Source organism: Tetrao urogallus (assembly GCF_951394365.1).
Source record: "Tetrao urogallus genome assembly, chromosome: 6".
In the NCBI taxonomy this organism is placed as follows: domain Eukaryota; kingdom Metazoa; phylum Chordata; class Aves; order Galliformes; family Phasianidae; genus Tetrao; species Tetrao urogallus.
Genome location: NC_136819.1, coordinates 18,705,031 through 18,732,639, shown reverse-complemented (window position 1 = coordinate 18,732,639; position 27,609 = coordinate 18,705,031). Strand labels below are relative to the sequence as shown.

Sequence of the window (27,609 nt, the reverse complement as noted above, 5' to 3'; positions counted from 1 at the left end):
AAAGAAAAAAAAAGTTGTGTTCCTAATTATAATACCAGTAGTCCAGGCTTGACTGCAGATGTTCTTGAGCCTGAATTTCTGATCTAAAGAATGACTGTGATGCTTTTCCAACTCTACATTTAGTGGAAATATATGGAAAGAGAAATAATCATCAGCGCACTGCAAGATGAGGGCCAGAAAGCTCTTCAGTAATAATTGTGGATTAAGTTTCTGCTTTGCTGCCTGTCCCGTGTCTGCTCTTAGTCAGTCTCAATTGCAGCACTGAGATGTAATTTCCACTTCCTGGGTTTGCTCAGAACCTAATGAGACCTGCCAGACCAGGTGAGCCTTTGGGGAACCTCCTGTAAAGAGGGCCTGATTCATCCTCTACCACGATCCTGTGAAAATCCCAGGTGACGTCACAGGGCCAGAGGCTTAGTAACTTCCTTCTTTCTCTTTGGTACACTGAGGATATTCCTCAACTGTAACACAGCAGGTGAGAGCATAAATCTTGTCCACAACTATCTTGTACGAGCAATTTCTCCAAAAGTAAATAAATCATCTCTGTTTCCTCTTACCCACGGCACCTGGTGAACAAATAACCAAATAACTGAGGGTGTACTTTCACTTTTGGGCCAATCTAAATCATTCTACAAATCTGTACTTTAAATTCCTTTTTAGAAAACGGAACCAACTGAAACAGGCTGGCAGGGGAAATAACACCCCATTTTTTTGCTCTGAGTGGTTTAATAATGTAACTGCCAGTTTCTGTTTTCGCCTCCGTAGAATTATATGCCTCTATTTGAAACTTTTGACAAATCAGTCTATTTTTGTTCTCCCTCTGCCATAAATCCAATCCATGTGTCTTAAAACATCCTCTCATAGCTCTAACATGGAAAAGGAAGTGGCTTAGGCTCTGTATAGGCGGCTACAGTGTAGTTAGCGAGCTCTTGTAGTTTGAATGTATCGCTTCTGCTAGCTCATGAGCCTTGAATTCCTAATTATTCAAGTTACAGAGGGCATTGGCAGAGTTTTTCCCATTAACTAACAGTGGTGCACAGTGAAGAAACACAACGGAATAAATCATTCCCTTATCCTCAGATTGTCCAGGAAGTTTTTGATGCAGTCCTTGGCTTTACCACCAAGCAGGATGCGAAGAGGATGTGAAAAGAATAGGAGAGATCAATTCAGCATACAGTTTCAAAAGAAAACCTCAAGACAAAGAAATAAAGGTCTTGCCCAATACACTGCAGTTCAGCTGGCGAGGGCTTTGTTTGACAAGCACAGCACCTACGTGACAGGAGGTCACTGCAATATGAGCAAAGTGTCTCCACATCTGAGACTTAACTGGGGTCAGAAGGTGAGACGGGAAAGAAATGTGGATTGAAACTGAAATATATTGGTTTGGCTGTTCATGGATCGAAGTTGAAAAACCAAAAATACAGGATGTGCCAGGGTAAGAGTGCAGGCAGAAGTAGCTATAAGCCCCCTTGCCTAAAATCACAGAAAATTTAGACTTGAGGATATGCTACAGCTGGAGTTGTGGATTGATTCATAATTAGCAGTATGGCTGCAACTGAACACACTGTGTTACAAGAACACTGGCTGAGTTGACTGCAAAAAGCTTTTGCTCTACTGTGGATGCAGTGTCATGCTGGGTGTCATTGGATCACACTGCAGGGTGCCTCCAGAGGAATCGTGTTCCCTCTCCCATTCTGCCATGGTCACATATCCCTGCTCCCTTTCTCCCATTAGATGTAGAGGTCACAGTCCCCCTTTCTCTCTGTGCTACGCACAGCAGTTCTGTGGCCACAGGGCAAAGCAATTCAGCTCACTAATTTGAAGAAAAGCCAATCAACTAATGTTGTTTTGGTGGGTTTTTTTGGAGTACAGTAGGCAATATATTTTGGATATATTTGCCTATCTGTGTGGGCGCTGACTTGCAATGTAGCTGCAGATTTGCCATGCTCGAGCAAAGATATAAGGCAGAAAGAGTGACTGGGAGAAGGAAAATGACTGCCCATTTTAGAGACAACTTGCAAATTAGCATGAAACTGCCTCATAGTTTTGTTTTAGTATCTCCAGTCATTGCTACCCTTCCCAACCTGATCATCTAAATAATCTAATTTGTCAACAATTCAAATGAGTTGTAAGGGCAGACATGGTCCAGGTAGGATGAGGTCCCAGTAACATCTACACAGAACTGCTCGTAAAGCCTTAGTTCCATTCAGTTGCTGTGCATTAACTGTCTTGTATGCAAGAAGGTGAAATCCTTCAGAATGGAAGGAGTGTGTGTGCAGTGAAGGCGTGCGTACAATATAACTACCTTTCTAATCTCTCTCTCTAATATAGGGTCATTTATAGAGAATATAGTCAACCTCAAAACTTGTGGGCGTAGTTTGGCAAAGCCAAAGGTTCACGCTTATAGAAACCACAGTCTGCATATTTGAAACTGCATGCAGGTTCAAAGAGCTGGCATGGCCTATGGCTTTATTTTTAGAGTTACAAAGATTACAGCTACCATTTACCCCAGATGGACTTGAGGTTATCTTCTACACCTTTTAAAATTAGGCCCTTATATCTAGCAATCTGCATACAGCTGTTCAAAGGCAACTTGTATGTGCATGGCTGAGTTTTTATATAAACAATACAAGGGACTTCATTAAAGCTTTTCATGTAGCTTTATCTCAACTGCAGTTTCTAGTTTTTACAAGCTATAGAAACTTCCAGCCTTGCTCCCTAGATCCCAGTTGCGCTGTTTTATCCGTTTCAATGGTATTTATAGCACTACTGGATTTTGTTTGAACTGTTCTAAAGACCTCAAGTGCTCTGACTGAAGAAGGTGAAGATATGTTTGAGCTCTGCTTCACTGCTGTCGGTACGGAGACTTGCTTTTCTACTCCCAGAAGTTCACTTGTAACAGCTCTGTTTCTTACTCTCTTCCCTAGGTGTGCTGTCTCTGCCTGCTTACTTCAGCCCATACAACGACGGCACTGTGTGCAGCGATGGACGAGCTGATGCTTACGCCCAGCTGGAACTCCGAACTTTAGAGCAGTCTCTGTTGGCAACTTGTGTTGGAAGCATCTCTGAATTGAGTAAGTTTCAGTTGTAACTGACTGTGCGTTCCTTTCCATTCCCTTCCACGAAGCAGGAGAGCCGGTCCCTCTGCTATTGAGGTCAGTGGGAGCGTTGCCACTGTTGACAGTGTGAGGAGTATTTGGCCAATGTTATGTAAGGTTTAATTGTTTTGTGGTGCGGTTTATGAAAATCAGGTTGTTTCGTTAGGCTTCTTTATATTTAATTCACCTCGGAGATTCATAAAATGTGGCTTTTCCAGCTTCTTGGTAATTAGTGGTGCTAGTACCAATAGAAGATGGATGCTTTTGCTTAGATACCTCTAGAGGCTTTCTTGTACTTTTGTGGAACATAGCAGTGGCACCTCCTTTTGTGGCAAGAAGGGTTCTCTTTTCTTATTGTTCATGCAGTGGAAATGTCAAGAGTGCAAGTTATTCAAGGAGAAGCTTTTTGGTTAATTAAAAAACAAAAAGTGGAGGGAAAAAAAAAAGTTGAGAGCACTTCAGTAATAAAAACCTCTTCAAAACTTTTTTTTTAAATGCTAACCAAATGAAATGTTTCATTCCTAGACTACTCACAAAGCTCTTTTAAAGTAAACAAAAATGATTTGTGTTTTCCTAGTCTACTTCTTGCAACGTTTCTGCCGGCATCATTTTCTTAGTTTCTACCACGTGAATGCTAATGAATGTCAGGGGCCAGTAAGGAGTTTGTGGGTTTCACCATTTATTTTGCAACCTGCCTTAATTTGAGGTTTTCAAATTCCTTTAACACACCTCTATTTATCCTGAAACACAAGAGAACATTTGTAGCTCGGGTCTGTGATTGAATACAGCTTCCTCTCTCTCTTCCCCCAGCCTTGCTTTGGCCAACTTAGTCATTACACCTAGTGAATGGATCTCCTGATACAGTTGCCTGCTGATATTTTTTATTTTTTTTAAATTTTGCTGAACATTGCCAAAAAAATAAAGAGAGTGAGTGTGCAAAGGAGAAGGAACGTTATTCTGAGCTGAAAATTTGAATTCCAAATGCATTTCTTCTGTAATGTGCAGGTTTCTGTGTTAGTAGCAGTGCTAAAGCATTCACAATTTTCTTGTAAGATTAGAATGCAAAGAGTCTGGAGCTGCTGAAGTGCAAAGGCAGAGACATTAGAAGGTTTTGACGTTCAGAAATGGGTCCTTAAGTCTGAATGTACTATGCAATGAAGAAGTGATAAAACTGCAAGTGGAGATTTTTTTAGTATTGCATTGATCTGAACCACTGAATAAAGTTGTATAGACATACAGAACATTTGTGGTGATAACCCTCTCACCTGTGCAACACTACAACTTGATGGGTTCAGCTGGAGGTTGGTTGGCAGATTCAGTGTCTTGCTGTGATATAAAAGAACAAATGACTTCCTAAGAATTTTAGAGAGAGGTGAGAATAATTCATATTTCACATTAGTAAGTTCAAGGCATTTTCTCAGGATTTAGCTTTGAGATGGGGTAACTATTTCAGTTCCATCCTTTCCCAGTATTGTAACTGTAGGGCACAATGGAGTAACATTTCCTGTGAGAGTCGTAGGGGACTGTAAAGCAACAGAGGATTCTCTCAAGAAAAAAAATAGACTCTAGCTATGTATAGTAATCGTTCAGACCAGTGGTATGGTAGTCACACTAGTCAAAGATGTAGTGTCTGAAGCCTTTGTTGCAAAGCTGATGTTGTTTGTAACATACCACAATAAAATGAGAGTAAACAGGGTGTGCCCAAAGCAAATATATTGCACAAATGTCAGCTTTATGTGACTAAAGAGTTTCTATATAGCTGCTATCTTGAGGTCACTGCTCTGTGAAATTTTATAAATCTGCAGCCTTTAAGTCTTTTCCTGGTACTCTGAAACAGAGGCAGGTTGGCTCAAATTCAAAGGCTGAGAGGACTCAGCAGCTCAGAAAACTTCTAGACTGCACTTCTTACAAGGCTCAGGGGCAAATTCATGGTACAGCTTGTGACAGTCAGCATGATATAGTTCAGCTTCTTAATAGGGGGTTCATGTCTTATTGTTCAGGAGGAAGCTGCAGGTAGAGTGAGGAGGAGAGAATCAGACTCCTAAAAGAAGAGGTTTCTTTATGAATGTATCATTAATTTGTCACAAGTGCCTGAACCTCAGAGCCCAGCTGAAAGAAATAGGAATAATCTCCTAACATAAAATAGTGATTGTGGAGATTAGAAAAAAAAGTATTTGTACTGGTAATGCTGGCTTTGCCATGTGTAAGTTATGCTTATGATAATAAGCAATAATGATTTTACAGAAATATAAACAGGCTTTGTGGGCAGGCAAGAAACTTTTTTTACATGGTGGGGAAAAGGAGAAAGCATTAAAGCAGGATGGAAAAATCAGTGGAAGGCTATTATTCTGAATGCATGGTGTCTGAAAGGAGTTTCATTTTCTATTTCCTAACTCATAGATTTTTGTTTGAAAGAAAGCTAAATTCCTTTTAGAGCAAACTGCAAGAAGCGGCATCTTGGGGGCAATTTTTGGCTTAGTGAAATAAAAAGAATTTTTTACACAAAGGGCATTTCTCTCAGCAGTGAGAGATTCGATTTAGCTGAAAGAGTGTATTAAAGGAGCAGTGTGAATGAATAAAAGAGACTTTTGCACTCTTTTTGCAGGTGACTTGGTATCACGGGCAATGCACCACATGCAGTGTTTGAACACCATTCGCCCAGGCATGAGCCCCATTCGGCAAACTCGGCAGCAGCAACCCATCTCTTGGTCCCCTGATGCTCTCCACACTCTCTACTACTTCCTACGTTGTCCTCAAATGGAGTCCATGGAGAATCCCAACCTCGATCCTCCAAGAATGACCCTGAACAATGAACGGTATGTAGGCTGGTGAATTGTTAGTAGATGGGGAGTTAGGCTAAGAAGGTCACTTTTTGTTGAGGAACTGTGTGTGCCTGAGCAGCCCTGGCAGTTTTGCAGGATGCTACCTATCAGGCATCAGTTATTCCTGCAGTCAGGCCAGATTATGCTGTTAGCCTTGCCAAGTTTACTAAGCCTTGGAATTGGAACTGGAAAGTGAGCTGTTTTTTCATGCGATCTTTCCGAGCGAGGCATATACTAAATGTTGCCAACAAGGCTCGTCTGGAGGCACTGCCAAAAGTACATGTGGTTGCCTAAAGCAGTAAAGACCTTACCAAAGAAAATTTTACCTTCTGAATAGCACCAATTAACAATTGTCATCATTCTCAGGAAAAGGAATGTCATTTGCTGTGCAGAATTTCAAAAGGATTTATGACCAAACTTACTTAAAGATTACTTCAGTTGATGCTGTGTGTCCGGTATAGAAGGAAATTTATATAGGAAGCCAGTAACTAAATAAAAAATGCAGTAGGTTGCCATGCCTTCTGCCAGCATCATACCTGACTGTGAAAGTAGGCTCATTATTAGAGTGGGTCAGAAATTTTCCAGTGGGATGTTTTTTTCTGTTAGAAACCTCCCCAGTTTCCTTCCTGAATGGCTCCTTGGCAGACTGCCTGACAGGCAAGTGGCAGCACAGAGCCTAGGAGCCCTCAGAGCCCTCACCACAAGTTCCTTGACAGGTCAGGCAGATTCTGCTCTTGTGCTCTTCAGCTCAAAGGCAGACAGGTAACTGGTTAATTTGCAGTTGTTTCCTGCAGAGAGACCTAAGTCTTTCAGGGCATAAGTTTCCCCAGTTTGAAATGTATATGATAAGTAAATGCAATTTTTGGTTTCCAATGAACAGTAGCCAATACTTAAGCTAAGTTACCTTTTGGATTTCTTTTGGCCTGCTGGACATCAGGCAGGTGGTTGTTTCCAGCTCCATCCCAAAAGCAGCCTATGGTTGTGAAGTTTTGTAGGATAGTGATGAAGTCTGGGATATGGACCACATTCACAAACCAAGAAAGCAGGGTATCTGTTGCATGGGTGAGCAGATAGAGGAAAACATCTCTGCAGATGTACGAATAGTGTGGTTTCTTTGCACCCTATGCTTTACCAATGGCCTCTGCTTTTAAAGTTGATTTGAAATCATGGTAACATATGTCATCCTTAAAATTTATTCTAAAAACCTAAAAAAATTAAACCACCTTTTTCTTCTTTCTCTATTCTGTGTACCTGGGGATTATAATACTTTTTCCTCTCCTCCTTGCTGGGTGGATGTGGTTGTTTGTTTGTTTTTTAGTTATTATTTTTAATTTTTATTGAACATACTGAATATTTTATTGAACCAATTTGTTTTTGCTGTCAGTCTGCACTGTCCTCAGACAGTATGTTTCTGATGCTTCAGGTCAGTCCTGTCTCCTACTTTGACCTTTACCAAGCCTGCCTCCTATAGCTGCATTCCTCACCAGCAGAGCTGTGGTTGATGGCTTAAGGTTCAGAGCCTGATTGCTTAGGAGTGAGATGATTTTTGAGAGAATAGCAGTAGACTGAGCTGTCTTCTTTTAAGGCTCTGATTTTACAGACTGGGATGCAGAAAAACCTGCTGGATGAAAGGCAGCTTCTATAACTGCAGTCTCAGTGTTACTTTAGTTAAGGAGAAAAGCACAAAGCTGTCATTGCTAGGTTGCCTATTCCGATAAAGTATTTTGCATGTTACTAGTCTGTGTAGCTACGTCCACTGTTTACTTGCTTTTATTTTCCTTTGGATGCTGAACTATCTTTCTGTACTTTATCACTGTTCATAGTGGCCTGACTTCTTTGAGGTCTCATCTGGGAGCTCAACTGTTTTGCAAAGTAAAAACGATTTTTTTTCTGTTTGTCTGATCATTCCCCAAAAGAGAATGCAGACTGAAAAACATCTGTGGGCATAACTGCAGCATGAGAGAGGGAACTGATTACTTGTTTGAAAACCAAGGAGAATTAAATAAATTTAAATAAAATAGATACAGGAAGATGTCTGGCTGCACAATGCACAGCCCCTTGGTAGCTCTGTTTTCAGGAGTTCACTGATCGAATGCTCTCTCTCAAGCTAAACAGCTTATTTTGCATTTTCATGTTAGCATACTGCAAAAAATGAGCTTTCAGGGGGTCACATTCTGTCAAGTTGTACCACTAGTTTTCACAGTTGTTCAGCTGAATCTGTCAAGCACCTTGTAGCAGAAATGTAGATTAAGCTTTCTGATTTGTGTTGTGTTTTTTTTTTTTTATACTCTCATTATAATGATGATGCAGCTACCTGTTTTGTACACTGGTAATAAACCAGCTCAATCAGAAGTGCAGCCTTTTCTCCAACTGCTCCCAAGCATTTCTCTTTGCATGGTGTACTGGAGTTTTTTTAGAATTCAAGTTGCAACTCTATTCTATTTTAAAATCTGCACTAGATCCTGTAACAGCTGCTGTCAGAGAAACTTCTGCAATTTTTTTCTGACCAGTACTGAGCTGTAAAGGAAATTAAAGGGGATATATTAAAAGGGAGCAAAAACTGGCATCAGGGAAGGAAAAAAAACAGAATCTGAGGTTGAACAATTGGCTATGAGAAGTTTGTTAAAGTTGAAAATGAAATTAATATTGCCTGGTATGTTAGAAAATAATTTTCAGCCTTAACTTTCACGTGCTTCAGGGCATATTTGTGCATGACTTAATGTATTGATCTCTGTGAACATTTAATATAGCCAGTGGTAAAAATATTGCTGGTGCACTTTATACAGGAGATAGTTTATTCATTCCTAGCTTAAGAGGAAAGATAGTTGAGGCTGCATGTAAGATACCTGACTTATGGCTTAATAGATGAGAGCACTGATTCACCTAATGTGGGTTGGCAAAGCTGTGCAGTTCTTTTATTCTTTATTGAGCTGTGCTACATCAGCTGCAAACTCTGCAAACTCTTTTGTGCATTTATGCTCCCTCTCTGGAATATTCTTGTGACGTACATTGAATCCTAGTTTGTTTTCTACTGAAAAAAATCTCTGTCACAAACAGGGGCCACTAATGCTGACCTATTCTATATTTGCGTGTGCTTCAGTTTGCAGCCTGCTGTATAAATCTTGTTGTTGAATACTAATCTGAAGTTTAGTGAAGAGAGGGACGGCTCTTAGAGCTACAGACTTGGTGAAACCCCATCTTTATCTTGGAAAGGTCTGTGAGCCACGTAGATTCAGCAGGAGCTGCAGTTCTGCAATACATCTATGGACATGACAGCCTACTATCCATTTTGTTTGACAGTTGTCTGTGAGCCTTCTGTGTGTCACACTGTGACACTGTGGTGCAGAGTGCTATAAAAATCATAATGCTGTAAAGTCTAGAAGGTTTCTACTGTGCTTCCCTGCAACATGAAAGGAAATATGGATTTCAAGTTCAGAAACTGCCCAGTGGAGGCTGTCATGCCTGGACTGCCATACAGGGCTTTTAAAAAACAGGCCAAGCTTCTGAACGTATCATGCAGCAAACTGTACAAGGTATGAAAACATACGTACTTGTAGTTAGGTATGCAAGGCACCCCACTGAACAGATTCAGCTTAAATTGATGCGTTTCTTACCCATGCTGAATACCTCCTCAGCCAAAGTACTGAGGACAGTAAACTACAGAGTCCAGCAGGATTGGGGTAGATGTAGTTGTCTCTCTACAGCTTGGCAGGTAGAGGATCCTTCTTGTTTGGCCTCCAGTATGTGAATGATTTGGGACACCAGTAGACTGAAGCTGTGGTAAGTTTGTTGATTCTGACACTATGTCTGGTTCTCATACTTACCTCCGGGTAAAGGCACCAAAGTGGAAGGAGAAGAATAGGCAAAATTAGACAGAAAGCACCTAAATATCCATTGCAAAAGTTTTGAAATATTTCCTCAGTTCATGTAGCTGCTCACTCTATGACCACGTGGAACCCCAAGCTGACTGCATCTGCTGCATGGGCAGTAAACTATCTGCTGTTTGGTGTCAAAGAAGCCACCCAAGGAAGCATTTTGCAAGTAGTATGCTACTTGTGCAATATGTTGGCCAACAGATTAGATCCTAAGGTTGAGATCAGGATGCTTTATTCACTGTCCCAACTGCCTGAAAGCTAAAGAACTTGTCTGTACCATTAGAGAGTACATCTGTCTTTACTGCTGTAAAACGTCTCTCTGCTGGGTGATGCTCTGTTTATTTATTTAATGATTTATTTTTAGTTTCTCAGGGGTCTTAGAGTGTATTGTATAAGAGATCAGACATTGTGCTTCTGGGCCACGGAGAGTTACCAGCCATGTGGCATTCTGTCTCTCCCTGCTCTGTTTCTGCTCTGCTTTTCCCTTACTGCTTATGTCAAACTAGCTGAGCTTGGGAGTACTCTGCAGTGTGAGATCATGTCCCAGAGCAGCAGAGCATGTTTGCTGGCATTCTTTATGGGATACTATGACTTGAGAAGGGCCATCCAAAGGTAAGGCTAAGTTCTTTCTTCCCTCTTCATTTTTTCCCCATGTGGAATATAAAGCTTTTGTCTTACTTTTAACAGTGTGTCCAGACAAGATTACTCTCTGATTGATATTTATCTCATGGAGTATTTGCTCCCTGTAGAGCACAAATTGAGGTCAGTGTTCTAGTCTCATTTTACAGCTGGATGGAGTAGCCTACCTAAGATTAATTGACAGCTAGGGCAGTGGAACAGACTTAAAGCTAGAAATAGAACCCATTGACTGTCTTCATCCTATCTCTGTTTGGATATGAGATCCCAGAAGTACAGATTATTGTGCGTGTACAGCATTTATAGTAGGAAAGTTAGTATAACCCAAAACCTAAGAAAAGATTTAAAAAAGAAAAAATTGGATCCTGCATCCTATTGTGTAGCTGATTGTCTTATAAATCATTTTTCCATAGCCAACATTGTTGATCTGTAGAAGGTTCTAGAAGTAATACTAGGCTTGTCTATCAGTACTCGTGCAGCCAGTCACATCAGTTGAAGCAGGTCCAGAGGAGGGCCGTGAGGATGATTGGAGGGCTGGAGCACTTCTGCTATGAGGACAGGCTGAGAGAGCTGAGGCTTTCAGGGTGGAGAAGAAAAGGCTCCAGGGGGACCTTATAGCAGCCTTCCTGTACCTGAAAGGGGCCTACAGGAAAGCTGGGGAGGGATTTTTCATAAGTGCAGATTGAGGAAAAATGGTTTTAAACTGGAAGAGGGTAGATTTAGACTAGGTCTTAAGAAGAAATTCTTTACTGTGAGGGTGGCGAAACACTGGCACACGTTGCCCAGTGAGGTTGTGAATGCCCCCTCCCTGTGAGCATTCAGGCTGAATGGGACGTTGAGCAACCTGGGCTAGAGGGAGGTGTCTCTGCCTATAGCAGAGGAGTTGGAATTAGGTGATCATAAAAATCCTTTCCAACCCAAACCACTCCATGATTCTATGATCGGAATTTTCTGTGCTCTTCGGTTTTTTGGCATGCCAAGTTTTACATGTCTGACTTTACTGGTGTATCATTTTAATCCAAAAGTCTGTGAACAAAAAACAATTTACATCAGCAGAAGCACGCAGACAGTACCCATCTGACTGTCAGAGAAAATCCAGCGAAACACTAGCGAAATTCCAGAGCCAATGTAGAATTCATCAGCCACCAACAGTAAAATTCAAGGCTTGCCAATTTGATGGAAACCCAGATGGAAAAGTCATGGACATTGCAGGAAGCCAACTGCAATCACAGACTGCATGCATACCATATCTTTTAGGAAGGGTCAGGCAGAAGCAGTAGGCTATTTCTTGCTTTCCTGTGTTGTGTTAGCAGGGTAGAAAGAAGGAGCGGAGCAATCTATTTGTGTTCCATGGAGTATTTCCAGAAATGCCTTCTCTAAAACATTATTTATTGGGAAGGGATCTGATGCTGCCAGGAGAATGACTGTAGTTCTTTCATGCTATTTTTGAGTACTATTTACTCAAAGGCTATATTCTTCCAGTATTTGACCTATTGATTTAAATAAAAACATTTGGTATTTGTCTTGTGGCATACAGTCCAAATTTACTCATGGAAACCAGAGATAGATCTACATTAAGAGTTCCTGATAGAACATCAAAATCCTGTCCAAGCATCCCTGAAATTGATCGTGTTCAAGTTTGTATCTAAGCCTGCTATCCTTGCAGATTCAAGCACTCATACTCAAATCAGATAGATCAAATCAGATATGATCCTGTTTTATTTTTCTCTTTGTAAAATGCAGTCTGTCTTCAGATACCTCAGAGACATGCCACTGACTTTCACTGAGGGGAAAATAAAACATCTCTAGGTAGCTTGTATCTGTGCTTTTCTAAAGCACTCTTTTCAAGTGTTGTCTTGTTTAGGTTCCTTATCAAGAGTCTTGAGTGTTTGATAAAGAAATCCCATGCTATGGCTATTTCTAAATCCTCAGTGATTACCTGGTGAAGATGGTCTCCTCATATCATTTTTTACAAAATTCTTAATTTGAAAAAACATTGCTTTGATCTTAGTATGTTTTTTCGTGATGATCTTTAGGTGCATCATTAGAAATAATTATAGCCCTTGGATATTTCTCTCACAATTAGCTGCTTTCTTCCCCTCTGCTTAGAAAAGGCCTGAAACATTAAATGTTAATTCTGCAATGGCTTGAGACAAGAGTGATTTCACATGGATCAATTTTTACAGAGGCTATCAATTCACATTAAAGAGCATACTAGCAACCCAATTGTTAATGCCAGAAAGTCTTGCTTGCTATTGCATGGACATCCAACTAGCAGAAAAAGAAGGAGAATCAGGAATAACCTGCAGAGCCTGCTGCTGAGACCTGTGATACCTTGAAATGCATCATTGAAATCACTGGGAAGTATCACTGCTTTCAGGGCTAGTTAAGAACAAATCTTTTCTCCAGATGGATGTTTCCAGACTCTGAGTGGTCTGTCATGAGGCTTTTTTCCCTCTACTCTTTTAAAGTGTAGGTTTATGGAATTTTATTAAGTGGAATGGCTACATCATTGTCTGTCTTTTAGATTTATCTGCAGCCTAGCCTTTCCTAATTCAAATTTTATGTATTTATGTCTGAATTCTTTTCTTTTACTGCCGTATCCTATTGTTACCATGATTGATCAGGAAGAGAACTTGATATACCTAGTTCAATGAGCTGTGCTTTTTAAAAAGCCTGCAGTAAAATAAATACTGGAATCTCTTGTCTGAGAGATCTTAGTATCTTTCTGCTCTTTCTACAGCTGCGTAACTAAACACATGAAAGACTTTTTGCAATTCTTTTGTAAATCCAGCTTTTTGATAAATGATCCTTCATGTTGTTTTCAAGCCCAGTATCCTCCAGTAAGACTGGGGGCAGCATCCTGCTTTGCACTGTGCACCATTGGGTCCTCATCTCAGGGACTGTCATGGCTACAAACTGTTAGCCATGCAGAACTGTGTGGGTCTGCCTTGTCAGCGGTACGTCTGCAGTTTACTTTGCCATTGTGATTGTTCAGAAACACAGAGGTCACTTTTTTTTTTTTTTTTTTTTTTTTTCCTGGCCCAAGAAATTGATGGGATTTTGTTTTTACTCTTTAAAACAAACAAAAAAGCCAACTTGTTATTGATGAAGGGCTTAATTTGGTAGATTTAGAAGAAGAATAAGAGTTTATAAATGTTTCCTTCATCTTTACTGCAGAAAGAGGCTGCTAGCATCCATTTTTGCCTGTTTGAGACATAGAGCAACTAGTGTTGGATTCAGCTGTGATTTTGAGATATTCATTTACAAGGAAGAGAGAGTGAACGGTCATGTTTCAGAGGTTCATAACCTACAGTCAGTGTGCATCTATTGACTAAACTTGATTATACATCAGTAGTGCTGTTTCTGGCCCACACTAAATAGTTGCACAATATATTTTGACATTTTCTACAGCTTTGAGAATTGAAAATGTGAGCATTTTATCAGGAGGAGTCAGTCATTTTGTTGTGCTTTTGGTGAGTAATTTTCACCTTCCTGTTTTGTATGGTTACATCTCAGCACATTCTACAGCAGTAATATCTGAAAAGAAAAGAAAAGAAAAGAAAAGAAAAGAAAAGAAAAGAAAAGAAAAGAAAAGAAAAGAAAAGAAAAGAAAAGAAAAGAAAAGAAAAGAAAAGAAAAGAAAAGAAAAGAAAAGAAAAGAAAAGAAAAGAAAAGAAAGCACAAAACACTCTGAAACTACTGACTTCTTAGGAGAGTTGTATCCCATGCAAATGGGACACCTGAATATGAGCTCCTGACATCTGAATGAAAGACTGAAGAGAAATTCATGGTGAAATCCTGGATCATCGTGGGTTTTTTCTTTTTTTCTTTTTTTTATAGATCATTTCCTCATGTTCAAAGATTATAAAATTGAAAAGTGAGGGGTGACCTTGCCAGTAGTGAGGGGAATTAATTGCAAACCCTGAGGATCAAATTAATCCAAGTGTAACTGCTGAAACTGGCAATGCAGTCTACCAGATTCTTCTGCTGTCTTTTATGTTGTTTGTAAAAACAAACACTGCTCCTATTTTTTAACTTTGTTTGCACCTGGAACAGACTAGCCTTTCTCCCATACTGCTGTCTGTAAGCAATTTGTAACATTAACTAGAGTGTTTCTAAGGTAGCTTGTATCTTCTGATCTTCTGAATTGAAATGGGGGTGTGGTACAAACACTGGTTATTTAAATTCTTTGCAGCATTGCAAGGAGACGAATATCACTGTAATACCAAATCAAACAGTACAGAACAGACTTGATAGAGAGTAAAGGGACTGCCTTCCCATGCCAGCCATGGCACACAGGGAAAGCATTATGGGTGAACAAGAACTTGCACAGTGAAACTAATATTTGCTTCTAATAACTGTATCTGAAGCCATGCACCAAAAAGTTGGCCTCTTGAGTCCTTACTACTGAATGTGTATTGGATTCTGTGAACAGCAGTTAAAGATTAGTGTATGAAGTCTCAGATGTCAGATATGAATGTGCAGGGGGACAGATCACCTAGAAGATTAGAAGGTGTGAATATGTGACTTGATGTTTAAACACCTGTAAGCAGATAATCTGACTTGCCTGGTCCTCTGACTGGAGGGGCACTGTATCTCTGAGGCCCAAGGGGTGGATGTATAAGTACTACAGCAATAGCTGGTGCTGGTTTCAAGCCAGCCAAGCATTTATATTTCTTGTCATAAATAATCCACCTCATCTCTGAGCTTGTTTGCAGCAATTCTTAATTCTCTTCCTTTGATCCTGAAAGGATTCAGTTCATCTGGCACAATAGGGATGCAGGAGGTAAATAAGGAGCACTCCAGTAGGGATTACTGGCAGACTGTGAGAGTCACGTGAACTGCATTTGCTGATCATATCTTAAAATTGTTGGTAAATTATCAAGGCACTTACTTTATATTAAAATGTGAATAAAAATATCTGATCTGTTTTGTGCAGCTGCAAGTGATATGAAAATATTATATTAGTATATGAACTGAATGAGTGTTGGAGCTGTGAATATCCAGGATTGAACTGGACAGTTTCCAGAAGTCTATTTCAGATTAAATGGGTCCCTCTCTCTTAGAACACAGCAAAGCATTAGCAGAACACCTGTGCTTACTGAGTGCTATGAAACTGTCAGTGATGATGTACTGGTAAGGAAACAGTAGTTTCTTGCATAAAGATCTAGCATCCCTGGGAGCTCTTCCTGGAGTTAATTTTCTTCATCAATATAACTTACACTGAAATGCAAACCTATCAATTTGCTGATCTGAATAATGAACAAGTTGGATAGAGCAGTAGAGGGAAAATGTAAGTTACATATCTACAAGATACCAGGCAAACAAAGGGAAAGTAAAATGGAAGGATCTTCATGTCATTCCATGCTGCATTTCAGACCCTGGGTAGGAGGAAATAATCATGGAAACTATTTCAAAACAAGCTAATGCCAAAAGAGTGTGTGGGAGTAGTCAGTAAGGATTGCAGAGGGGAAACCTTTTGTGATAACTTGGTGAATGAGAGGACAACAGCAGGCAATGTATATCTTTTACTTAGCAAAGCTGTCAACACCGTCTCCCATAACACTCTTACAGACGAATTTGATGAGGTATGGGCTAGATGAGTGTGAAGGGAGCTGCTGGGCTCAAAGATTTGAGCATCACAAAGTCCAGCTGGCTGTCGGTCACTAGTGATATGTCCCAGGGTCAGTGGTGGGATCAGTACTGTTTAACAACTTAATTAATGACCTGGATAATAAGACAGAGTGCATCCTTAGTGGGTTTGCAGGTGATATGAAACTGGGAGAATGGGAGAATCTTTGATGCATCTAATGGCTGGGCTGCTGTTCAGAGGGACCTTAGTAGGTTGAAGAACTGGTCAAACAGGAATCTCAATTAGGATAAGCAAATGGAAATGCTCAGTCCCTGTCTGGAAAGGAATAACCCCAGGCACCAGTACATGCTGAAGGCTGATGAGCTGAGCAGCTTTGCAGAAAAGGAGCTGGAGGTTCAATCAAACAGCATATCAAACGTAAGCCAGCAGTGTGCTCTTGCTGCAAAGGTGGCTGATATTATCCTGGGCTGAATTAGAGAATTTACAGCAGGTGGAGAGGGAGATCCTTCCACTGCTCAGCCCTGTACAGGTACAGTTCTGGGCTCCCAGTATAGAAGAGAGATGGATATACTGGAGAGAATCCAGCAAAGAGCCACAAAGATGATGAAAATGGAATGCAGTTTCTGTCATTTGAGGTGTGGCTGAGAGAGCTGGGGTTTCTTTGGCTAAGAGAAGGCTCAGGGAGATCTTATCAGTCTTTATAAATATTTCCCTCCCAGTAGGGAGGGAAACAAAGATGAAGCCAGACCGTTCTAATTGGTGCACAGTGAAAGAACAAAAGCACAAACTGGATTACAGAAAATTCTACTTCAATACGATAAAACTATACTTAACCTAATAAGATCACTGTAACGGGTTGCCACTGTTGTTTGTGTAGTCTCTGACCTTGGAAGTAATCAGAATCCCACTGGACATGGTCCTGAGCAACCTGCTCTAGCTCACCCTGGTTTGAACAAAACCATCTCCAGGGGTGCTGTGCAACCTCAGCTGTTCTGTGGTTTGAATGGCAGTTTTTGTCCCTTGAAGTCTGTGTGTGTCACCTGGTAACTTCCCAGTCGTTAGGTGTGAGGAGATAGTTTTGGAGAACTGGCTGTTCTCTTAGCAGGCAAGTAACTATTCCTTTCCACCTACCTGGAGAAACAGTACCAACTTTTAACAGTCTTTGTTCTGACGGTTACAAAAGTTTCTTCTGAAAAACACTGTTAGATTAGATGTCAGTGCTTGCATTGTGTCTTTGACCCAAGCCATTTCTGGCAAATGTCCCCTCCTTGTAAAAATGTTTGAAAACTATGTAGCCAATTGTTGGCTCATTTCTTTAGTAACAAAGAGATGATAGCCACTATGTGTGTGTGTGCTACCACTCTGCAATTACTGTAACTACAGCTACAGTAATTACTGCAACTGCTGTGAAGATTTCAGTGTTGAGTTCTTGGCTTCTGCACTTAAGTTTCCATCTGTTCAGATCAAAAAGAAGGTAGGAGAAAATAAAAGCCTGTTAAATGAGTTGCCTGTATTCTCCAGGCTAGTACAAACAGAAATGCCCAGTGCCTGTAGACCCTCTATGTTGTGTATTGTTTATTGTTTGCTATTTCATCATCAGAAGATTAAGCAGCAAAGTAGCTTTAAAAAAGGAAAGAAGAGTAATGCAGAAAAAGTTATAACAGAACTGTTATAGCAAGCGTTATGGGAAAGGTATTTTACAAACACAGAGGTGAATAAAGGTCTTCTGGCTTCATTTTTTCAGCTTTGGGACAGCAGCTACCTGTTAAAGTAGTAGAGGACTGACTGAGTCTCTATTTATCTACTTGCTGTTGGCTGTTATTTAATATCAGTCTGTCTCCATTTTTTCCCAGAGATAGTTCTTCAAAGGTAACCACAGTGCTCCCGTAAGTAATGTAAGTAAAAAGTAGTTACTCTGTGGATGAATGATTCTGAAAATATTGCAAAGAATGATGGTAAAAAGCCAGCAAGTTTCTTCTTTTTCAGTAATTGCTGTTTCCAATTGAAGTTAATATTGTTTCCTGTTGGACTAAATTACAGACGTGCAGAATTTGCCTGTTTCCTGAGGAAGGAGTTAGCATGGCCCTTGTTAAAGCATCAGCTAAATAAAGACACTGTTAGGAGTTTTTGCAGCACAGCAGCCATGGTTGGCAGATTGTTGGGGTTTTCTCTCTTATTGCTCCTGACATCTTTGTTACAGAGACCCGAGAGCTAAGCTCTTCTGAAGAGTGAACGTTTCTGGGTATAATTTATGATAATAGCAACAATCATTCTTTCTCTTTGACCTTGTGGGGATTAGAAACTAAGCTTTCCCTGGGGTAATCCTAGATTGTATGTCTCTGCTTTGTCTCCTTTTAAAGGAGACTCTGGAAGTTTGCGTTTCCTGGTCCCCTACCTACAAGTGCATGTACAGCCATGACCTGATTGTCACCTAGGATGTTAAATTGTGCTGTCTTCATCTAGTGTTCTTACAGTAAATGCTGAGCTGGCTGTTTTTAAAAGTATGTCTGCTCTGCAATACAAATCCTATTCAAATGAGTTACATGTCTAAGCAGATTCAGCTCTGATTTGTGGATTCTTCTGGGGCTAAACAACCAGTGCTGATACAATGCATGCTGGTCTGATGTGTTTGCTCAGAGAGGAATGACAATGAACTGTATTTTACTCTCTCTGCTTATCAGTATAAATCTGAAGTGATGCTGCTGAAAGGGGTCCTTTAAGTCAAACTGCTGGGATCTTCAGTTCAACTGAAGACTTTGGACCTAAAGTTCTTTCTTGCGTGAATTAGAAAGTATATCTCAAAGGCTACAAAACAGGGCAGAGAAACAGAGGCTGTAAGTATTTATTTCTAACCTTGCTGGAAAACTCTGCTACTGTAAGCAATTCACTTAGCCATTCTTCACCTCTTCAGCTTCCTTCAGAGACAAAACAGTTCCAAAAACGTATAGGGTCTTCTGATACAAGTACTTTAGAACTGCTAAGATTTTTCAGTACAAAAGGATGAGTTATTCACAAGATAGACAAGCTATTTGAGAGGAGTGTAAGTAGTTCAGCGTGAAATTATAACAGGACTTTTACAAGCTGCTCAGAATGCATCTTGTTGCAATTATACTACTTTCAGTATCCAGATTGTGTGATTAAGAGTTACCTCTGTGCCAGGTAGCTGTGCTGAGTTCCCTGATGTGGCTGCCAAACTTTTTGGGAAGGTTCTCTCTGAAGAATTTTGATGCATTGGAACATCCCAGAAACACATGTTCCTTAACTTACTTTCCATCTGGGTATCCCATTATTCCTTATACAAGAAATGCTGCAATAGTTTAATTAACTTGCTTTGGAACCTCTTTTTGTCTGTTGAAATCTCTATGCTGAGATGCTTATTATGCTTAATCTTTGCTCAAGCATAGGTGACCAAACTAACTTTGTTTGACTACCTTTAGAAAAAGCATTCCCCCAGGTGTAGTGATGCATTGTCATTCTCATTATGTACAGTTCCAACCATATACTCAGGACTTAGAGGTAACTAAGGTGAAGAAAGGCAAGTGGAAACTACTTTATTTCTAAAAAAATTTTGCTGCTTCAGTTTTCTTTCAGGTAAAAGCTCTGGGAAGAAAGATTTTGGTTTCTCATCTTCCACATGCATTTTATTGTTCCTTTGCATTTGAAATGCAGAGCACTGGGTGTTGATAAGGAAGGCTTATTCAAGCAACAGGTAACGATGGAGAGCAGACAGATTTTGAACTACATTTTTCAACAAGCTGAAGAAAAATAATTGTGCGCGTTGTACTTGGCATTAGAATTGATGCAATACCATTCATCGATGTTTCTGTATTTTTAAATCTGCTTTTTGACAGCAGAATTTTAACAGTGTTGAAAGGAAAAGAATATCCTTCCAGTTTGGTATTAGAAACAAAATATTCTGATATTGGAATACCAGCCATTAGCTGTAGTAGCCACAGAGCTTTATACTTGGCAATGGTCAAAATGAAGCAGATTAAACCTATTGCAAGAGTGAGTTTTAGCTGTGTGTAAGAAAACTCCATTCTCCAGACCTGCATTAGAACATAAATCTAATCTCTTGATGTAAGATTATCAAAGTGTCTCTTTTTAGAGAGAGATGGGATGAAAAAAGAACAGTCTTGACATAAATCCAATGTTGGATGACAGTTGTTTTTTAATCTGCTTCCTGTCCTGTACTGCACCACTGCACTCAGTCATTTGCAAACTCAGCATAAAATATGCAACTCTGTAGTTCAGAGTATACAAGATGCAAAACTTTGGTAGTAAGATGTTGCTTTTTAGACATTATTGCTTGAGCCACAGTGCATGCTTCTGGCTGCTTATTTGTGCTAGCAGTCCTAGCAACTACACGTATGATCATATCAGGACTTTGAAGGTAAGTGCCTTTACACTTTTCTGGTTTGCAAGGTTGTCATTTGTGAAGATTCCCGCAGTTTGCGATGTAGAAATGCATGTGCTCTGAGAACTGGTGCAGGTTACCTGCTAGATTCTGCAGTGCATGTATGGACAACCATCTTGGAGAATCTGGAAAAGCAGTTGAGTGAGTTATCTTTATGGACTGATAGTGTTTGAGAGTAGAGATTAGCCTTGTCAGAGTTCCTGATATTTTGTCAACTGTGGCTATTGTGTGCAGCACATAATTTCATTCTAATGGGAACATTAGATTTATGGACCTCTTCCTAAGAGGAAGGAACACTTTTTACAATTCAGTAGAGATGACAGGAGGCTACTGATACCCAAGTTGGCAAAAGATTTTTATTTTAACTTTACGTGTATCCTGTCTAAGTTGTTCTTGATTGGAGCAGGCAGGTATATATTGAAGTATTGAAACCTAGAATTAAAATCGACGTTCACTAAGAGTGTATATACTCTACTTCTGTACAGCAGCAGCTCGAGGAACAAAATGGAAGATCTTTGAAGGCATGAAATGAATGTGTTCATTGAACAGCTTGCTAGTAAGGCTCAATTTGTGTTCTCTTGCAAAATAATTTAAAAAATGCTGCAATTGCATCTATTTTAACTAGCAGTGATGTAACTCCTCGTCATAATCTTTCATTAATGGTATATGTTATGTCTTACCTGGCACTGGCTTAGAGAGATGAGTACTGCCTATTCATTCACAAATGCTACACCCTGTGGGCTTGATTGCCTTTTATTCAAGAAAATGGATTCTAAAATTTTGGTTATTTAGTGAGATCTTCCATGATTATAGTACAGGAGCCAGAACCCAAGTTAAGTAATTACACTACAGGCTGGAGTGAATGCCTGATTTTAGTTTGTATCTAAGAGAGCTCCAAAATCAGTTCTCTTCATCTGCACGTAGGTGTTTTTCATGCCTTTATGCTAAACTTGCATGAGTGTAAAAAGCCAAAATATTATTTAGATTTTCATTAGGAATACCTTGATATCGGCATCGGATGAGATTAATCTACAAGGAGGCCATGCTCACAGTAGTGTGACATGGCTCAGAAGTATGATATCAGTCAAGTAACGAAAATAGAAATTTCATCTAGCTTTTTGCTGTTCTGAAATATGAAAGAAACATTTTTTAGTCTTCAAATGTTTAGCTTCTATCTACCATTGTTTAATGTTTGAAAAATTGTCTTACAAAACATTAATTAGATTTTGGCTTGTGCTGTAAAATAAATGGAAATGTTTCCTTATTTATTGTTAAAAATGTGCTTTGCTCAGGATGGTCTTTGTTCAGCAGAGCAAACTTTTGCAGTTATAATCAAACAGTTCTGAGTTTTCCAGAACCACACAAAAATATTTCTCTGACTGGTTCTTTGTTCTCACAATTACAACTCAGGAGCTTCAGGCAATTTTCATAAGCGTGGCAATGCTCTGCATTCAAGATTTTACAACTGGGCCCTGAAAATTAGTTCTGTGATTGAATCTGGCAGATTGGTTTTGGCTTGAGAATCAGCATATGTTTTTAACATATACACGTTGGCATGATGGAAGTCATAACTAACAGGCCTGTTATCTCAATCCGACTAGTGTTTGCAGGAGTTAGCTATAATGGGCAAAAAAAGTGATGGAGGAGGAGTTGCAGCAGTGGATAGTGAAGAATCACACTGACCCCAGATAAATCTTCTTACAGGTAGCACGCTGTGGTTTGCTTTCATTTTGCTAGCCTAGCACCTGGAATGAAGCATAAGAATACCTCTTGGTTTTTCTGGCCACAAGATCAAGGTTAATCCAGGAATAATAGACAACCTTTTCTGGCTTTCTGCCTGTGTTTATTTCTGCCTATCACATAGCATGTTGTTACAGGCTTTTTCAGTTAATGCTTGTAGTTTGCACTCATGTTTTACTCCAAACTGGATCAGTGTTTTTTTTGCAGCAGGAATTGTGCTTGTAGCACATGGCAACATCTCTTCAGTCAGTTCGTTTGGGGTGGCTCCTAGTTATGGAGCCCTTAATGTCAAACTGGTTCAGGTTGGAACAAACCATCCCTGCCTCTTCTGGTCATTCTGCAAACTCTCAGGGGCCCTTTTGACTGAATTACCCAGAAAATCCACAATAATTAACTTTCTCCTTTCTCATTTTTTGTTAGTCAGTGCTGATGACTTAAAAACACAAGTACGAGGCTTGCAACAATGCCACAAAGGGAATTTTTAAGATTTTCCACATAAATTGTGGAAATTTTTAGTGACAACTGAAAAGTTGGGGCAGATTAAGACCAGTTGTGTAACTGAGGACAAGCTCTATGGGCTTCAGAAACTTGAACTGTAACGCCACAAACAACAGAGTGATGTGTGAGAGGCACGCAAAAGTGAGACGTCCTTGCTGCTGGCCACAGCTGGCCTGAGAGGCAGCAGGGGGGAGTAAGCTTCCTTCAGAGCAGCTACAGTGGCAAAATGGGGGGACTTGGAAGCCAGCATGGTCACCTTTTTTATACAGGAAAGGCTCAACAGATGTGATGCAAATGAGCAGTTCATTATAAAGTCCAGACCTGACCAGAGCTTCTATTGTGTGATATGAAGAGCTAGGGAAGCTCACAGCTACTGAGAAGCTGCATTTGAAACCCAGGGCCCTCAGAGACATACAGAATTGACCTCTGCATGTGTGGCGTTAGGAGCTCACACACGCGTCATTGATAAGTGCTGTTTTCAGTGCGTAGCGCGAGATTCAGTGAATCTGTCTTCAGAGTTGCACCTAATCTTCATGTGAGTGAGTTAAGCGTACAGCTGTCTATTGATTAGAGCTTAAAACTGCACTTAGGTCCAGATTTTAATTTGCCCCTCAGTTTACCTGTCTGGTTGTTTGCAGTAGTGCCTTTTAGCATACGGAGAACTTTAGGATGTCAGAGAGTGGGGAGAAGCAGAAGAGCAAATCCAATGGTATTCCATTCCCTGATGTCTCCTCTGTTGAGGTGGTTACTCACAGTGACAAGGATCAAATGGCTCTGTGTTCTTGAGGCAGATGGAAGCAAGTCACATCCTTGACCACATCACTGTGGCCATGTTGCTGTACTTAAAGCTATCGTGTGTATTTATCTGACTCTTATCATCGCCTACAAACAGTTTGTTGGTTTTAATTATTTTACATCTGCCTATAGTTCATTCTGCCACATCACACAGATGTTCTAAATGTGTTTCTAGAGTATACATAGCACGTTCTAGAACAACAAATTATTTGCTTTCAGTCTGAAAATTGTTTTTCCCTGTTGCTAAAACAATAAAGAAATCATAGACTGAAGTGTCTTTTTAAGATTCTTAGTGAATCCCCAGTGATTTCTTCATGCTTTTTTTTAGCGAGCTTTTTTTAGTGAGTTTTTATTTTGATTTGTAGCTAACGTAGAATAAAACTTGTCTCATTTCTCTGTGAAGTTTGCAGACAAGAACAGAAAAAAATGATTTCTGTGGTTGCTAGTAAAGATCAGAGCTGCCATTTCTAGATTAAAACTACTCTTGTACCGTTTTATGCTCTATCAGCAGAGGAAATTATGAAGGCAGACTCAGTGCAGAAAGGATCCGAATAAATGTAATTTTATCCAGATGTTTTTCATCCTGTTAGTGTCCCACTGAAGGAAAACTCACTAAACTCCTCTGGAAGCTAGTGTTGTGGCAGAACCAAGCCAAGACCTTAGCAGATTGATAATGATCCACTAAAATCTGAGAACTCTTTATCTTCTAAGATATGAGCCAATCATTGTTTCAAGGGAATTCAGAAGAAAACTTTCCCTTTAGGCCAGTTGGCTGTGATTAGATTTCTTTTTTCCATTTCTGTGAAGAGCTGGGACTGTTTGCTTTGAAAGACGTGGCATTAGTTGAGATGATCTCTGGATCAGAACCAGAATGGCAGTTCCTATCTTTCCTTTGTAAATGTAGCAGGTTTTTGCAAATTCACTAAAATATCTTGAATCTGAAAGGAATGGCTCCAGGCTTAAGCTGGTTGTGTTTTGGAGTAAAGATTTTGTGTTTGTCTTGTTACTTTATTCACATATAATTACATACCCAGTGAACTTTCTTTGCTGCAACTTCCAGAATGGTTTAGTGTTTGAGAATCCAAGCTTTAAGTATGCCTCTGTTTTCTACTTAGACGTTAAATGATTTGGTTTTGGATACTCTGTCTTGCCTCAGAGTCTTTTCCTTCTTTAACTCATTGCTCTATTTTCTTTTTGACTCTGTTGCCATACTTTTTTTGTGTCTTGCTGTAAAGTTGAAACAGTGCATCTTCTAGCTGTCTTCCTACACAAATCACCATTTACTTGTCAGTTCTGAAGCTGAAGCTCCGTGAGCATTTTCTTAGCATTCAGTGGTGAATGGCATACCAGTGCCATCATCTTCTGACTGCTGTGGAGGTCTTGCCTCCTCTGCATACAATTAACTTCCCTCTGCCAAAAATGCCTTGGCCTTAGGGTTCTTAAAAATCCTGAGAAGAGCTTACTTTGGAGAGTAGTTTCTTTGTGATGAATGACCTGACACTGAAAGTCTGTGATCTCACAGCGTAGCCTCAGAGACTGCCACACATGATCCCCACATGCCAGTCGTGTCCTAGGCAATTGTAATCAGTTAAGTGCAGCACATATCCAGGGAAAAGCTACAACCCCTTTCAGCAAATGAACTTGCTGTAAGTTCTCTGCCAAGTGTGGCTGCCACCATCCTTCTTGATTATGTCTACACAGAATAATGCATTTTTGTTCAAATGAGGGGAAAACAACAACAATAGATTCCATTCTTTCTCAGAGCACTTCTCCAACCTGATCCCTTGGCAATGGTGGGGCTGTCTGGTTCAAAATGGAGAAAATGTTGAAAAACTGATGGATAAAATATTGATAGCTCTTGGTGTTCTCAGACATTATTGTGTTTCTTTACAAGGCATTTAGTAAGCGAGGAGTGTTCATTTTACTTTTTTTGCTGTATACTATCCCAGCTTACATGTAAAATTGCTCTCTTGTAAGGCAAGATGACAAGAAACTGAACAAAGCAGTGGTGGCATTCTTCATAGAAAACACAGTATGTGTGCCCCCAGTGAACTACTGCTGGGAATACGACAGTTTCCCAGGGCTGGATTGCTTCATGTGCAGAATTTAATGAGCTGCCAAATGCTTCTAAATGTCAGAAAATCATGAGGAAAATGCACTGCCCAGAACATGGCACAGACAGAAATGCACAGATAGAAATTCGTTTTTCAGCTTGCGGCATCTTCCCAGTTAATTTTCCATGGAGGTTTCACTCCGCCATCCTCCTCTGGTGTTTTTCAGACAGTGAAATGATCGGTGTTTCCCTAGAGGCAGACAGAATCTCAGGTTAAGAGCCATAGGAATGACAATTGCATTTATTTTCTAGAAAAAAGAATAAGTGCATTTATTAGTGCAGTGTAACCCAGCATTGGCATTTACTTCAGCTGAACTGCATCTCTCTCTGCTTAGATCATGCAGTAGTGTGTCTTATGTAATGTATTGTCAGGGAGAAAATGAGTGAAGTGCTGCTGCTAGCATCCCGACAAGCATACTGTGAAGAAAGGAAAGAGTTGGGTAGAAGGGGGGAACAAGAGGAAGAACAGAAATTCCATCCTCAAGCTTGAAATTTTCTGAGGAAATAGAGCCTTTACAGCAAAATAGAGATTGAGGTCATCATAGTCACTGCTGATAGAATAATGATTTATTTGCTTGCACAGTAATGTGAGTGGCGGGAGTGGTACAGTTTAGGACAGCAGCAATAGAAAGTCATCCTTCCTGACACTTAATGCAATCTGAAGACTGCTCTCCTTTGACGCAGGGTAACTAAGTAGTGTACTGAGATGAGTTTTAAAGCCTTTGGAAAAATCTATTGTGATTTAAAACAAACAAGCAAACACCTCTTCCTTCCCTTTCCTCCCCAGCCAAGCTTTTCTTGTTCAAGATCTGCTTGTGCATGCAATCCATTTAGGATCCTGGCACATGCCAGTTTTTAGAGAATGGAAATTTCTTCCTAGTCTGTGTTATTTCTGGTGCAGACTCAATTGTATTTTCTGCTGGCTGAGCACAGCTATTGCAGCAGCATGACAGTAACCCAGGTCTGGCTCACTACCTGGGAAGACGATCTGGTCTCTGCTGGACTGGCACATTTCTCTGTCCAGTGATGATCCCAATGTGAAAGCTTCAGGGATGCTGCAATGTGGCCTAAATACCAAAACTGTGCTTGGCCACAAAAGGTTCCAGATACGGTTACTTGTAAGATGGGTGTTTAATTAATCACTCTTGAGTACTTCATTCTAGTGCTTTTAAGCACATCTTTCTGTATTCACCATTTTGGGAGGAGGCCAGGGGCTCTGCTAAACACAGAATGAGTCTGGATACTGAATTTAGGCTCCTCCCTTCGATGCCTGAAGCTGAAAGGTGTAAATGCTGGCTCTGTTGTAGGCCAGAAAGTTCTCTGGAGCCAACTGCTGAATACATCTCCCAAACACGAGTTGTCTGGATTGCTGCTCTTGCCTCAGGGCAGTCAGTCAACTCTGAGCTGGCTGTGCTGCAGATTGGCTGCAGCGATCATCCCACGGATCTGGAGTGAGTTAGTAAGCTTAAATGGGCTGGGGAATTAAAGCTGAGCTTCAAGAAGGTGTCTCAGCTGGTGAGCTACTGCGTGGTTTTCAAAGTGAAGGATGTAGGAGCCCTAATGTTGTAGTTGATTGATGTAGAAGCATACTGGTTAAAGCAGCAAGTCACGTTAAGAACACTCTTGCACTGGCAGTCCAGGATTGATCAGATATTTAGACAGACCTGTGATTTTGTAGGTATTTCTTTGCCACTCAGGAGAAGGAAAGGAGCAGAGGGAAAATAAGCAGGCTTGTTTGCAAGCAGAAAATGGCAACTTATTAGAGTGTGCTTTGTAACTGGTAAAATTGAAAGAGCTAGCACATATTTGATGGGATAGAATTATTCCAGCCTGAAGGATGTTCAAAGCCATCCAAAGGCAGTTCTGCTTACAAATCTCATTATTGATAAAATGATTTCTAATGGGATCGGCGCTGCTCGCTCTTACTGTGATGGCAGATGTGCGCACACATATACGTGTGCTGCTTTGAAAATGCCTTTCATGGGTTCAGCCGCTTTCATTAATATCACTTCATATTTT

The 27,609-nt window shown here is 40.2% G+C and overlaps 1 protein-coding gene across 1 annotated transcript in view; it reads left to right on the top strand.

Annotated features, from left to right (window-relative positions):
- The window catches only part of ABTB2 (ankyrin repeat and BTB domain containing 2), a gene marked incomplete at both ends in the record, with an annotated part of 128,331 nt that overhangs the window by 80,923 nt on the left and 19,799 nt on the right, over window positions 1-27,609 (top strand). Inside the window, 2 exons of the mRNA XM_079537886.1 lie at window positions 2,928-3,074; window positions 5,704-5,914. Coding sequence (XP_079394012.1) covers window positions 2,928-3,074; window positions 5,704-5,914 — 358 coding nt within the window. The remainder of the gene's footprint in view (window positions 1-2,927; window positions 3,075-5,703; window positions 5,915-27,609) is intronic.